Here is a 15,701-nt window from a genome sequence, read left to right on the forward strand (position 1 = left end):
AAATGTTGGAAAACCCCCTTTTAAGCTCATTTGGATCACTGGAACAAAGGTAAGAATTTGAAACGCAAAGTACTTCTACATAGAAATGCGAGCAGTTTACTAAGTAGGATGGATATATTCCTGGTTAGCATTCATATGTAAAACTATGAACTACTTCCCTTTGGCTAATGTCAATATTAATTCATTCCAAAGCAAATTTTGGTCTGAGGGGAGTTTTATTGTTTAACCCCTTCAGACTTTGGTATGTATGTATTCTTGAGATGTAAAATCAAAATGTTTTTCTGGTTTAAAAAACGTATTTACTTATTTACTATTAACTCTGAGTAAATAGTGAGGGGTCCCATAAACCAGAGTGTAAGGGCCCTTTTACAAGGGACGACCTGTCAGTGGCAGATGCCCAACGGGTCATCCAAGCATTGTTCAGTGAAGGGAGGTGGAACGGGCGGCTGGGTGCAGGAATCTTAATGATTTATCAGCCCATGTAAAAGAGCCCTTAAGAACATCTCTTGCCCTGGAAAACCCACTATGTTAATGTATGACACAGAATATGCATTGATTTAAAAAAGAACTGTGTAATACTTCATTTCTCCTGTGGTGGCGCAGAGAGAAGTTAAGCACTTCCTGCTGGATGCATGCACAGATTATAACTGATTTCCAGGGAATTTAGCTTTAATATACTTGATGCAGGGGTGTACCCATGTAACTTTAGTGGGAATGGTTGCAAGGCTTTCATAGTGTCTCTCTTGCCCATATGAGGAGACCAGTACTATAAATGAAGTATTACAGTTGGGAGTTGAATTTAAGATTTTGCATTGGGGCCCAGCAGCTTCAAGTTACACCTGTGACTTTATGATCAGTTTATTGTCAGGTTCCAAATGTGCACTTATAATCTGCATGTACTTTAGTGTTGTTTTATTTATAGACATAGTTATTAATGTACTATGACATTATAATATGCCTATAGCTAAGCCTTAATTTACATCACTCCCATTATTATAGGGAAATTAAAAGATGTATTCCGGTAAAATGAAGTTATTCCCTATTGATAGGCTTGGGGATAACTAGATGATCATGGTGGTCTAACTGATAAGACTCCCACCGATTCCCAGAATAGGAAACCGCCAAATTAATGGTGTGGCAGCATACATGTACTGTCATGCTCCTTCTATTTCCATGGGAGTGCCAAAAATAAGTTTAACAAGTTCAGGGAGTTAATTGATTTTCGGGGATTTTCAATGAATGGCTGAGGGCCTGTGCTTGGCTGAGTGCTGTGACCAATCACAGTCAGCGCTCAGCTGTCAATGAATGCCTGAGCACTGCCTGTAGTTGGCTGAACGCTCAGCCAATGATACCAATGCTTACTGGAGAATACAGAAGACAACTGCTGGGGACGGAGAGAAGAGCAGACCGCTCTTCTAGGTGAGTATATATGTTTTTTTTTACTTTTTTTTTACAGCTAGTCTTGATTTTCAAGGACTTATATTTCAAGCCCTTCCTTGAAAATTATTGCTGCAAACCCACCACTGCTTTCAATGGGGCTGCAGCAGTGTCGGCCCCAGTGAAAGAAATGGGATAGCATCATGGACTTCTGCCACAATTGTGACAGCTGTGGCAAAGGGTTCCTTCATTCCCGCTGTCCCTGTGTTTAAAAAAAAAAACAAAACTATTTTCAAATATCCTATTAGATCATTCTGTGTTAATAGGTAGAAGTCTTCCTTTTAGAACCCTCATCTATAAGCCAGAGGGAAGTATTTGTTGCTCAAGAGGGCCCAACACATTTGTGTAGTACATTGACAGGCCATTTATCTCAGTGGTGGTGGTGGTGCTGTAAGTAAATTGAACATCTGCTGCCTGGTCCCCACCACAGTTTATCAGGGTGTCCTTCTAATAAAAAGTGATAAATATGTATACATTGCACAATCCCTTTAAGATTAATATTACACATATGAGTGTTGGTACGGTATCAGCACGGTCTCTTGATTGTAAAGCTAACTTTTTCTAGCATTAGAACACAATTGTTCCATATAGGTTTTTCAACGACTCCCATTTTCTACAAAAGAGGACACGAGGATACAATAAAAAATCTTCTGTTTTTAATTAGAAAAATAGCTTAATGTGCGGGTTAGAAAATCTGTAAGTAAAAAGAAATTATCTACAAATAAATAACGTAACCATACAGGAATCAGCATGACGAGTGTCCGCAGTTATAGGCAGTGCGTCCTTTATCCAGAAACGTCTATGTTTAAAGTGCAGTCCCATCATGCACTTGGAGAATCTCAACGCTGATTCACTGGATGTCAGACAGTTTATCGGCACAAGTCTTTACAAGTCAAGACATAAGCCGGGTAAAGTGAAGGTCCTCAGTTCATGTTCTTCTATTTACATAGAGTTTGTCTTCAAATTTCAGACAGTTGCCATGATGCATGGGTTTCTACATTCTTCTTACCTTGTGGCTTTGGAGTAGGTGACTGAACAAACAACATACAAGTTTCAATGCAAATGCATATACATCATTAAGAATCTCAACTATCAGTGCTTTGACTAACAAATTACAAAGGTAATCTGGAGTAACCTCATCATAAATATTACTAGTAGCAGTTGGAGGTAGATACGTATAAATATTGCATAACCGGTGTGACTGTATGGGCCGTAGGTTGGCAGTCATTGGTCATTTTATAACAATATAGACCAAGCTGGGTCATTGTTTGGTTGTGGGTAGTGAATGAAGGGGTGAGTCATTATAGTTGGTGAGATATGGCTTGCCCACGTCCAGTAGAGGCACTTGAGTATTGTGTAATCAGGCTGACTATATGGGCTGTTGGTAAGCAACATGGGTGGTTTTACAGGGCCATGAATATCCCTATCTATTGGAAAAGTAGTTGAAGCTGGTGGAGCTTAGGTTGTCCAAGCCCAGTAAACTAAGGCACTTGACCACTGCATAACCAGGGTGAATGTATAAGTAGAAGTATGTGCACGGTAGCTGGTAGGTCTTAGACTGGTTAGGGCCAGAAGAGTTTGGCAACTCTATAACAGGAGTAACTGTTCGGGCAATATTAATTTTTTTAATTGTCTGGATCAGTGTAGGTGTCAGGCCAGCAGTGTAAATTGGAAAAAGCAGTTGTAATTGATGGGTCATAATGTGTTCAAGCCCAGTAGAGGGAGGCAGTTGAGTGCTGCATATGTGGGTGACTGCATTACCCATTGGTAGGCAATCATTGGATGTGTCTTAAAGTGTAACTAAACTTTTTTTCAAACAGTTGAAAAAAACTAGTGACATGTTAGAAGTGTTGATCAATTGGGGGCAAGTTGCTGCGACACCTACCAATTGCTAAAACTAAATTGGTAGAATTGCTGATCTGAGCACTGTACCTGTTCACCTATCACTGCAGGCAGTGTATGGACTCCATACACTTTCTAAGAAGTCTGTACACTGCTCCAAGAAGTTATGGAAACAGCCGAAGGGGTACAGTGCTTAGATAAGCACTTCTGCTTCTTGGTTTTAGCAATTAGTGGGGTCTTAGTACCCAGACCTCCATCAATCAAAACTTCTGACATCACAAATTTGAAAACAGTTTAGTTACCCTTTAAAGGGTTATTCCCATCTCGGGAATCCTATTTCAATGAGTTTGAAATCGCAAAACAAAGCATTCACCAATAAGATGTATATTTTCAAAATGCTCCATTCGCCTGATATAGCAAATATTGATTCCTCTGTCCTCTGGTTGTTTACTGCTCATTGCCAAGGAGACAGACCACATCTTCTGGGGAAAGTAATAACAGAGGAGGCTGGGCTTGTGCACTTCTTTCATCTAAATTTATGTTCGGGATTAGAGATGAGCGCGTATACTCGCTAAAGGCAATTGCTCGAGCGAGCATTGCCTTTAGCGAGTACCTGCCCGCTCAAGACGAAAGGTTCGGGTACCGGCGCGGGGGAGCGGTGAGTAGCGGCAGTCAGCAGGAGGGAGTGGGGGCGGGGGGAGAGAGGGAGAGAGAGATCTCCCCTCTGTTCCGCCCCGCTTTTCTCCCGCAGCTCCCTGCCCGCCGCCCGGCACCCGAACCTTTTGTCTCGAGCGGGCAGGTACTCGCTAAAGGCAATGCTCGCTCGCGCAATTGCCTTTAGCGAGTATACTCGCTCATCTCTATTCGGGATCTTGGGAGCTCTTGAGCACTAGCTTTTGGCCCAGCCAGCAGCTACTGTTGTGCTCTGACATTTCTTTCCAAAGAAGAGATGATCTGTTTCCCTGGCAATGGGCAGTAAACAACCAGAGGGCAGAGGAATCAATATCTGCAATATCTGGAGAACGGAGCATCTTAGAAATAAATATCTTATAGGTGAATGCCTGGTTTTGCAATTTCAAACATATTGAAATAGGATTCCTGTGATTAGAATATCCCATTAACTGCATGGACCAGCATAGCTTCACGATTGGAAATGCATGTTGGAAAAGTAGTTGCAGCTTATGGGCCATAGTCAAATTGGCCTAGTGGTACTATCTCTGCTGGTAGTATTACATTTTCAATATTTGCTGTAAAAATACAGTTTGGTTGAACATTGCTGACATGGCAGGCAAATCGGATGCTTCAATGAAGAGCGCTCTTATTATAATCTGACAACCAATGCAATGGCCCATCTCTGTCACCGAGGTACTAAGCCACAAAAAGGCTTTTTTGATGTACATATTATTCGGAGATTTTCTTTGCTTTTTGCCCTATGCGGGTCTGTCTGGGTCTATTTACTCTCTGATCCATTAGTAGAATGAATATGGCTGCAAGATTCAGTCCTTTATGTAGCCTGGAGCAAAAGAAATCTCTCAGCAAACAGTGCCTTTTCAGATGCATAAAAAGGGATGGGGATTTCACTATACAATGGGTCTCACTTAAAAGCCCTTCTCCAGAGGTGGATTTGTGGTCCCTCCGAGTTTAGATTCAAAGAGTACATAGTAAATTACAAAGCCACATAAATAAGGGCTTACCACTCAGCTCTCAACATACCGAAAATACTGATTTAACCAAACATATTGCTCTTCTAAACACAAATGGTGGAGTCCATTGCCAGCAAACATATATACACAAGTTCACATATAAATACCAGTCTCTATATATTAACATTCTAAGGGTCCCACAAATTCTTTCCATTCCCGATGAATAGAAATGTATTCAAAGCCGATTCCCACCATTGATCTAAAGGACAGAGAAGAAAGAAAAGTCATTGTAGACATACAAAATGTAGACATCAAAATATATTAAGGAATATCTGCACCTAAACTGATAAATAATAACAGTAAAAAATCATCACTAAAGTCTAAAGGCCCTTTTACATGGAATGATTCAAATGAGGGAAAATAAATAATAATAGTTCAATCTAAACACAGCTAACAATAGATTGTTCACTTCTCATTCATCTTGTTAAAAACAATCGTTTCACACTAGCGTGAAAATCGCGCACGATTTGTGCTTTGCGAGACGCACAAATATGAACCCCATTGTTTTGAATGGGTTCCTACACATATTGCGGTATGTTTTATTTGGCTGCGTGGTCTCGCATCATAGCCCCATTGAAAATAATGGGAGAACTCCGCGATCCTCTGCCGTGGCTGAGACAGCCGCGGTGAGGGATTCTCTTCATCCCCACAGTGATGCAAGGGTGTTTTCACATAAAAACGTCTCGCATAGTGGGGAACACGATATGGAGGTGATATTCATAGCCCCATATTGCGCTCGCCAGTGTGAAGACAGCCTTACCTGTTGCAGATTTCCTGCAGACAATCCACAGCACTTGCGCAATGTGTGAATATATCTTTAGGCCTCATGTCCACGGGGAAAATCAGGCCCGCTACGGATTCTACATGGAGAATCCGTAGCGGGTCCCTCCTGCCCCGCGGACAGGAGGGCTGAAAATTAGAATAAACTCACCTGCTGTGGGCCGTGCGTGTCTTCCCTGCTGGACCAAAGAAAGAAGTTTTCAGCCGCGAAGGAAGGAAGACCTGCATTGCCCGGAGCAGGTGAGTTTAATTCAGGTGTGAGTCTTCTGCGGATCCGGACGGCTTCCATAGGCTTCAATAGAAGCTTGCGGGAGCTGTCCCCTCGGGAGACCCGCACCTAAATGGAGCATGTCCGGATTTTTTCCTGCACGCGAGACCCGCGCATGCAGGGAAAAATGACATCCGCAGGTATTTAACTACCTGCGGGTGTCTAATCCATCCCTATGGGGTGCGGATCCGCGTGCAGGAAAAATGCTGCGGATTTAAAATGTTAATTGTACCGTGGACATGAGGCCTTAGGCAGCTTTCACATCTGCGCTTGAGGGTTCCATTTTCCTGCTCCATTCGGGGAGTAGGAAAGGGGAATCCCCTAGACTAATGAGTCCTACGTATAACAGAAACGAACAGCACCGGCATTTTACCAGAAGAAGCGCTGCATGCAGTGCTATTTCTTCCGGTATTTTTTGCTGGATCTACAATGGAGCCTCCTAACTCAGGTTCCAGCACAGATGTGAACCCGTTCATAGCGTATGTTCACTCCAGTACAAGTATTGTGGATGGGATCTTAGAAATGCCATCCACGGACTGCAGAGAAAAACAGCAGCATCAATTGACCTACACTGCAAATTTTAAACCCATAGGATCTCAATTTATGCTGTGGTTTTTAAATTCTTTAAATGAAGTTGTGAAATCCACTGTGAATCTGTACCAAAATCCACTTCAAAATCCCTATTATACTCTAAGGCCTTAGTCAGACGGGCGATTTTTCGCACTTTTCGCGCATGTGCATGCGTATGCGTCCGGTGATTTTATAAAACCATTGCTTTGCAATGGTATCGGACACATGAGCGCTTTTTATGCGCTCGTCCGATAAATTATAGAACAAAAAATCGCAGATCGCACCTATCTGCGATCTGCGATTCCTGTTCTCTTCTCTATATGCGCTCAATGGGGCCGGCGGCAGCAGCGCCGACCCCATTGAGAACATATAGAAGACAAATCATTCTTCTCTGCCACAGCTGTAACAGCTGTGACAGAGAAGAACGATGTTTGCCCATTGAATTCAATGGAGCGGCAATACAGCCGCTCCATTGAAAGCAATGGGCTGCCGGCGTGCCCGGGGGGGAAATTTTCGGGAAGGGGTTAAATATATAAACCCTTCCCTGCAATTCATTCTAAAATGTGTTAAAATAAAAAAAAATTGTATACTCACCTTTCCGCTGCAGCCGGAGTCCAGCCGCTGTCAGTTCTCCTGAACTGCTTCTTGGCACTATTCAGCCGGCGGGGCATTAAAATCCCCGCCTGCTGAATGATCTGCCTCTGATTGGTCACAGCCCTGACCAATCAGAGGCTGAAAACACTCACACACCCATTCATGAATTCATGAATGGGTGAGTGACTGCTGCCTCTCAGCGCTGAGCCAATCAGGGGCAGGTCTGACTCACATCCATTCATGAATTCATGAATGGGTGTGAGTGAGGCATGCCTCTGATTGGCTCAGCGCTGAGCCAATCAGGGGGCAGGTCTGACTCACACCCCCTTCACACCCACTGCAGGACGGCCGCACGGAGCTCCGGCTGTCGGGAGAGGGTGAGTATACATTTTTTTTTTATTTTAACACATTTTAGGATGGATTGCAGGGAAGGGCTTATATATTTAAGCCCTTACTGACAATTCATCCCGGGCTCGCCCGCAGCGCATTGCTTTAAATGGAGACGGCTGTATTGCCGTCTCCATTGAATGCAATGCGCTGGACAGCTCCGGCCCGTTTCTAATGAAACGCGGCTAGGAGCAGATTTTCGGGCGATTTGCGGGCGACTTGCGCGCACCGGTCACGTGATTTGCGGATGCGCATCCGTCATGCGATCCGCAAATCGTGCGAAAAATCGCCCATCTGACTAAGGCCTAAGGGTGGGCGGAATCACTGTGGGCAATCTGCAATGCAATTCGCAAACCAATCAACCACATGTGATCGTGGCCTAATAGGGACAGGTCTTGTTGCTTCTGCATTCTGGGGAATCCTGATCAGGAAATTAAGTAAAAGTTAATGATTTGACCAACTGCCTCCTAAATTCCTGTGTAAGCAATGATTAAATGCCCGCTTAAATCTATAAAAGAAGATATTCCAATCTAAACATATTGTCAATGTATGACCACATTTAAAGGGTTTTTTTGATGAAGATTTCATAGAGGGGGTTCCCCACTTAACACTCCATTCTATGAACCAGAACAAAGAGCCACTGTATGAAAGCATGTCTCATTCTGGCTGACTCAAATCGTCTTTGTAGTACATGAACGGCCATTTATCTGAATGGCACTATGTAATACTACCATTCTCCGCAAGAAAATGCCTTGCCAACCATGACTGTTCAGACACAGTCAGATCTCTGAAAAACTGGTGGTGCTAAGTGATCCCATGTCAGGAGCAGGCAATAGTAACAAAGTCCACATAGACATGTCCAGCACTCAGTCTAGTGAAAAATATAAAACCAAAACTTTGTTTCATGAGTTTAAAGAATAGGAAATTTAGGACATCCTGGTTAGCCTACTAGTTTCAAACCACACATGTGATGAGTGTGGTTTGAAACTAGTAGCCTAATAAGAATGTGCTGATTTTCCTCTCCTTTAACTCATAAAACAAAGCTTTGGTTTTAGATTTTTCACTGGACCAAGCACTGGGCTTTTCTACTTGGAATTTAGTTCAACTACGGCTTTCCCTGGCAAAATTAACTGTTGTCAAGATTGCTGGGAACTAGACCAGCGCAATCAGCTGAATACTGCAATGGCCGCATTTCTGAAAGTTGTTGTCCCTAATGAGACAGCCCTTTAAATAAAACTGATGTCATGGATAGCTAGATGTAAGAAATAGAGTGGATTAATTTGAACCGAATGGTGCCAATAAAGCTCCGTAAACATACGAGATAGAAAAGAGCTTGTGAATCACAAAGGCAGATAAAGAAAACAGTGATATTCTTAAAGGCATGAGGGATAAAGTAAGCAAATAATGAAACTCTTAAGAATGAAGACCTGGTGCATTAGACTTTGAGAAGAAAAGAGTTCAGTAAACAGAAGCAGACTTCCAATGAAAGGAACAGAATCTTAGTAAACAGACTGGACCTCAGGACATGGTCTACCATCCTTGCAAGGAATCTACTCTTCAACGTCCAATGTTTAAACTTATGCATGCCCTAGTACCCAATATCAGCGGGAAGACATGCTCCCCTCATGCATAACTATGTGTTTGGTGTATTCTTTAATAGCTACTATCAGACAAAAAGGCACAATATTTTTTGTGCCTCTTTGGCTAATAGAAGATTGGAGCTGTATTCCTTATAGCTTGATGACAGATACACTTTATTATAAATCTATTGCCCTATGTAGGCGCCTAGCTCAAAGTGGTACTTAGGTTTTCCTTCATATTCAGATTCAATTTGCTTTCCTAATGTAAATACCATGTTCAAGGCAGGGTGGCTTATTAGGGACCCCCATTCCTGATGCATGGGACACATATCCTGCCAGATTCCCTACAGCTATGGGCAGCTTTTATTGTCACTATGGCATTAAACTGTCTATTATTCATCAATGATTATAATAACCCGTTCTGTACTGACTGCCATTTAATAGTGCCAGCCATAAGAGACTCACCAAAATGGAACTTCTGTATTTTCTATTAGCCAAAGCAAAGAGCCACTACAAATAACAGCTATACCTATTGTTGGCCACTGACATTAGCACCCACACAGATGCCTATTGAACTCAGTGTAGTATAATGTTTCTCATACAGCAGAGGCAGTGATCAGATCCTGGTGATCCCCTCCACTTGTCAGAGTACTTGACTGACAACTAGCGCTAGATTGCAGTGTTTGCTAGTATAAGGTGACCATACTTTTCCCAGGGCTTATCACAATATACGATTTTACCGTCGTTGTTATATAAAAAAAACTGTCCGTTTAAAAGAGGACTGGGAAGTAATTCCGCGGCATTTCCACATCCCAAAAAAAACCCGGTAAAAATCCATTCCATTGGTGCTGATTTTGACTGGAAATGCTATGGGGTGCTCCCCCTTAACTTCTCCAAAGGCTTCCCGCTGTCAGCGCTCCCCGGCTCCTGGTGCCCAGCGGCCTGTAGTGGCCTCACCTGACCAGTGGTGCCGCAGATGACCAGGCCACTGGGAACCGGAAGACGGGGAGAACTAACAGCGGGAAGCCTTCGAAGGAGGTGAGATGGAGTGCCGCTAAGTGTCAAATCAGCTGCTAATTTTCAGTCATTGGTGCAGATTGTAACTTTTTTGGATGCGGAAATGCAGTGTAATTTGAAATTTACTGCTGCAGACATTCCACAGCATTTCCGCCACGTGTAAACATATCCTAAGTCATCTTGAGGTATGCTGCTACCTGCAGAGTGCTCTCAGCAGCAATAGTGTCCCTAATAGCAGCCCCAGAAGTATTAGTGACCCCCACAGTGGCCCCAGTAGTAATAGTATCCCCTATATTGGCCCCAGTAGTAAAAGTGACCCCCACAGTGGCCCCAGTAGTAATAGTATCCCCTATATTGGCCCTAGTAGTAAAAGTGACCCCCACAGTGACCTCAGTTGTAATAATGTCACCTATATTGGCTACAGTAGTAATAGTAACCCCTATATCGGCCTCAGTAGTAATAGTGACCCCCACAGGGGCCTCAGTAGTAATACTATTATTACTGGGGCTGATATAGGGGACACTCTTAATAGTGTTCCCTATATCGATCCCAGTAGTAACAGTGACTCCCACAGTAGTCCCAGTAGTAATAGAGCCCCTCTCCACCTGAAACCCAAATACTTACCTCCTCCTGGAGTTCAGAGCACCACTGCTCCTCCTCTCTGAGCTGCTGTGGGCAGCAGTGTGTGCACCCACAGCTGCGGCTCCTCCCCTCTCCTCTCCTCCTGCGGAACCAAGGAGGAGAGATCAGAGGAGGAAGATCCCAGATGCACATTCAACCGCCAGTGTGCATATCTGGTAGCAGTGCCGCTTAATGATTACCAGCTGGGAAGCCGCAGCACCCCGGCTGGTAATTGCCTTCATGGTGACCAGGTGTCCCGAAAGCAGGACTAAAATGTGACAGACATCCCAAAAGCAGGACAAGTCCCGCTTGTGACTCAGGACAAAGCGGGACTGTAACGCCTAAATCGGGACGTCTGGTCACCTTAGCTGGTAACATGCAACTGATACCGTATTATTATAGTGTGATTATAAAATATTATATTCACTGCCACTTCATCAGTCTCGGAGTCCAGGAGTCGTACTCTTATTCTTGAAAAGTTTTTTGCTTAGGCCAGGCTCATACAACTGTATCGTAATACGCAGCGTAAAATTAGCAGTGTTTCACCTGCGTGTGCATGCATTTTTGTGCGTGTATGCTTATGTATGTACTGTGTTTTACGTGTACAAAAACTAACGCAAGCAGGGAATGTCGTCAGAAATTGCCCGACCCCGTGAAAACACCCTTCTAGCGCTTACATGATCGCACAAGCGCTAATTTCTTGTGCTTTCCTGTGTTGGAGAGAGTAGTGGAGAACCATGTCATCTATACAGGATGATGCTCTCTCTTGGCTTGGCTGCTTGATCTACTTTTGCACAGCCCCGTCCGATGCTACAGAGCAATGAGTTTGTCCATATCAAAAGTAGCCTTGGTATTATTATTATAGCTTCCGATATTCACAGACAGCAGCTTGGATGGGTCGTGGTCCTTGGAGGCTCCTGCGCTGTTTGCCTACAACTTTCTGCCTTCTTTCTAACGGGCCATTTACACGTAACGATGATTGCTCAAAATTCAAAAAACTATTGCTTGGTCGCTGCCTTCTCGTTACGTATAAACGCTCCCCTCTCAGTGTTTCACGTAGAAGGTGAAGCGCTGAACAAGAAGCCTACGATCCAGCGATAAGTCTTTCAGTGTAAACGCTCTGCACGAGCGCTAACGACCTTAACGGCGACGTCAGTACTCATGCAGTCGTTTAAACGACTGTCGGCCCGTGTAAAAGGGCAATTAATTTCCTTAGCATGTCTCTTAGCAATATGCATTAAAACATCACAAATACGCAAAGTAATGCAGTAATGTGGTAGAATAGGATAGGTCAGTGGTCAGATTTCTCATTCAGGACTTTAGGAAAGCTGGGTCACCACCCATGCACTCTATTTCCTGGTTGCTCCCTATTTTGAGAAGATACAAGGGACTTGTTAGAGCATGCTGGGAGTACAGTCCCAGATTGATTGGCAAGTCACCAATGACATTACTGATAATGCAATATTTCTTATCTGCCTTTAAACTGTGTATCTAATAATATCACTGGTATTAATAGTCATTGGCAAACATCTGCAGATACATTGGGGACTGATAAAAGAGTGAAGCATTTCGCACGTACAGTCATACATAAGGGTGGGACTACTAGTAGTGAGCATGCTATTTGCAATCAGGCCCAGGACTGTGTTACTACTATTGAAAAAGTGGAGATATGTGATGGGGTGGGGTGTAAGACTTACTATATTTCAGGTGAAGGTGAGGCAGACTGTGATGGAATGCAGAGAGCGGAAATGAAAAGGACAGGAAGAAAGACCCATGCACCAGAGTGGAGACCATAATAATCAACTCTTCGGATATTGGTCATAGGAGATTGTGAATTTTGCTATGGGGCTCCTTCGTAACTTGTTACACCCCTCGCATCTATAGGGCATGACGAGAGTTTTGTAACAACTTGAGAGTCATACGGTAGGTTATGAATCATTGATCTAAAGCAGTCATGCATATGTAATTGACGATTGGCTATGAGCATGTTGTGTTCTAGCAGAGGCGTCTATCTATATGTCTTATATATATATAAAAAAACATACTTGGAATCTTTGTTACAGCCTAAGAGGAACCTAGCATGTAAATAGTATTGTGCCATTGTTGGATGTGCCTCCACATTTTACAGAACTGTGCTTACAGCTAGGCACTGGTGGTAGATTTCATAATGCATCTTTGTCATGCATCATTACACATAGTTATGTATAGGTCACATGACCAAGATATTGAAAAAGTGCCTAAAAGAATTCTTCATAACCCCAAGTGTTTAGAAACACACCTTTAGATATAATTATATATGATGTTCTATTACAATCACTCCTATTTGTTGGATCCTCTAAAAAAAGCCTTGTGTATGACCAACTTAGAGGGCTTCTTCATGACTAACAAATGAGGCTTAGAGAGGTGAATGCTACAGGTGCTCACACATTGTAATACATGCATACCATAATAGTAATTTGGTATCCATTCGCACATGTTTGAATGTTCCCATAAATACATAGAGTATATTATAGAGTACAAGCATGTGCTGTGGTTACTTCAATAAATGTTATTTATAAATCCCCTTTAACAACCATTAGGACCTCCTATACTAGTAGCCCACATCACCCAAAATACCATCTTCCATATTGTATGGACAAATAGCCAGGAAAGATATACCCTGCTGCCCTAAGTAGCTGCCTAGTTTACCTATATGCTAAATTGTGTCATTACAGGCGTACCTACCTTGTAGTCATGCTATCGCCATCCATGTGATGTCAAGAAGAAGTTTGCATCTGACACACTGCTGTCTTCCCGGGAAAACTCTTCAGATGTACATGGAGAACAAGATCCCGGTGACAAAGGCATGGACCCTGAGTCCACCGAGCAGGTGCTGCCACATGGTGAAAGTCCATCAGAGTTTGGTCCTCCCTGTGCCTCTACTCCTGATTGCCTATCCAAAAGAAGGCTTTGTAGGGCACGTATATACTCTACAGCAGACCGCAGGGTTTCCACTTTACTCATCTTCTTATTGGGACCCTGAGCTTGGGGTACGTGCTGTCTGAGTTTAGCAAAGCCAAGATTGACCAACTTCACCCTGTTCCTTTCCCTCTCATTGCGTCTTTCTGAGGTAGAGGAGACAAGGCTTTTGGTGGAGCAGGAACCGCTTCGTCGTTGACACCTCAACCTTTGCGGGGATCCTGAACATGCACCACTTTTGCGCATAGTCCTTGGTTGCCTCTCTGGGCTTCTCTGCTCTTCTGAGGCCTCCATATATTTGAGGTAGAACAGGTGCTTAGCTCTTCAAGGAGGCTATCACAAAGAGAATGATACCACTGGCTGCGTCCTTCAAAATGATCTGATGCGTTGCTCTGCTACTCGTATTCTGCAATAAGCCAGATTCTGCAGAGAAGAGGTAACACCCCTGTCAGCCGGTCATGGCATGTCCCTGCTCAATTCTCTCATGCACTTCCTTGTGCACCATTGTATATCCCACTCCCAGCTCAATAACATCCCCTCCCACCAATCACCTTACACTACTTTCACTAGAGATTTCTTTTCACTAACTGATCCCTCCTTCCTTAAACAGTCTCAAGAAATCCCAGAAGGGGGGTAGGAGAAAGAAGAGAAAGAAGGCACAGAGTCTTGTCTGTTAGGATTGGTGATGGGCTGCTGTGTTTGCAGTTGTATACATTAGAATCTCCGCTATTGATATCAGTTGTACAGGGAAACATCTGCTGTACCGAATATTATATTTATATTGTGATCCTAGAATATTCATCCCCATGGCTGGTACAAATCAGTCTGGGAGAGCAAGAAATCACCAATAGCTCATGAGAGGTCTACTTTTCTCATATTTTTTTCCTTTCCTTGACTACATCTGTTTCTGGAAAGGATGGGTGACAAGTTAAATAATGGCCAACAATACCACCACTATTAGAGCTCCCACAGCATGCATCTGTGCTAGAATCCTCAAAAGCAATCTACAACAACTGACTTGCCTTTCAGGAGTCTACAGAAGTTGGGTGACAATCCATGTGAAAGTTAGAATTCTGTTATATTGTAAAGTGCATTAATATGAATCTGTGGATTAACTAGTCAAGATTGTCACTAGTAATTCTTTATGAGCCTCTAACAATCTATTTAGAGTAATGCAAATATTATAACTAAATTCTCACCTCTCCGGATCCGCTGTACTCCGCGCCGTGATGCGCCAGCAGTGCCGGATGACGCAGCCGGTGGTGGGCGGAGAAGAGTATTCACGCGATACTTCCACTGTGCTACAGCGGAAGTATAGCGTGACGGACAGCTTCCATTGACTAAAATGGAAGCCGGCTGCACGTATTCCCGCGGCAAATACAGCATGCCGTGCTTTCTTTCACGCTGCGGAATTCCGCGGTGGAATTCCGCAGTGTGGACAGTGAGCTATTAGGTTCAATAGAACCTAATAACTGCGGAACAACGCTGCAGATTTCCACCATGTAAAATGCGCCAGAAATCCGGCCATGGGCATTAGCCCTAAAGGACACGCCGGAGGCATAACTTGAAGCTCCTGGACCCCAATGCCAAACCTGTAACAGGACCTCCAACAATAATGCTTTATTCATAGTACTAGGCTCACTATATGGAGAAGAGAGGCTTTATGGGCCCCCTAAGGCTCCTGAGCATGGGTGCAACTGCATCCCCTATATTTATGCCAGTGCCTTGGGTAATAGTGGGCAGCGTATCAGTCAGTGTTCACAGAGACTTGCAAAATCTTGACCTCTGCTTGTCCAGTAGTCAAAACTTCTAACACCAAGCCATGATATCCTACACGGTAGTCAGCAAACAGGACCCTTTCAGTGCTCTACACTTTTCTGATTCGTCATGAAACAATGAAGGAGAATTTAACTAAAAGGTAAAATTACCCCCCTTGCGAAAAAA

General features: G+C 43.5%; 1 protein-coding gene across 2 annotated transcripts; it reads right to left on the reverse strand.

Annotated features, from left to right (window-relative positions):
• Positions 1-2,071: 2,071 nt before the first annotated feature.
• Positions 2,072-14,247, reverse strand: LOC136632385 (achaete-scute homolog 2-like). Of its 2 annotated transcripts, XR_010793161.1 has the most exons (3): positions 13,524-14,247; positions 5,090-5,181; positions 2,072-2,468 (listed from the first exon to the last, which is right to left on the reverse strand). XR_010793161.1 is itself a non-coding variant. In XM_066607214.1 (2 exons), exon 1 carries the CDS (start codon positions 14,049-14,051, stop codon positions 13,536-13,538), a length of 516 nt encoding a protein of 171 aa, XP_066463311.1. In that variant the 5' UTR covers positions 14,052-14,247; the 3' UTR covers positions 2,072-5,181; positions 13,524-13,535. The 2 variants fall into 2 exon arrangements, 1 of the variants encoding a protein (XP_066463311.1); XM_066607214.1 differs by having other exon boundaries at positions 2,072-5,181.
• Between the last annotated feature and the right edge of the window lie 1,454 nt (positions 14,248-15,701).

This window comes from Eleutherodactylus coqui, chromosome 6 (assembly GCF_035609145.1).
Source record: "Eleutherodactylus coqui strain aEleCoq1 chromosome 6, aEleCoq1.hap1, whole genome shotgun sequence".
NCBI lineage: Eukaryota > Metazoa > Chordata > Amphibia > Anura > Eleutherodactylidae > Eleutherodactylus > Eleutherodactylus coqui.

What these genes read in the sequence shown, in the direction of transcription:
- LOC136632385 (XM_066607214.1), bottom strand. Translation starts at nt 14,051, where the DNA reads ATGGAGGCCTCAGAAGAGCAGAGAAGCCCAGAGAGGCAACCAAGGACT.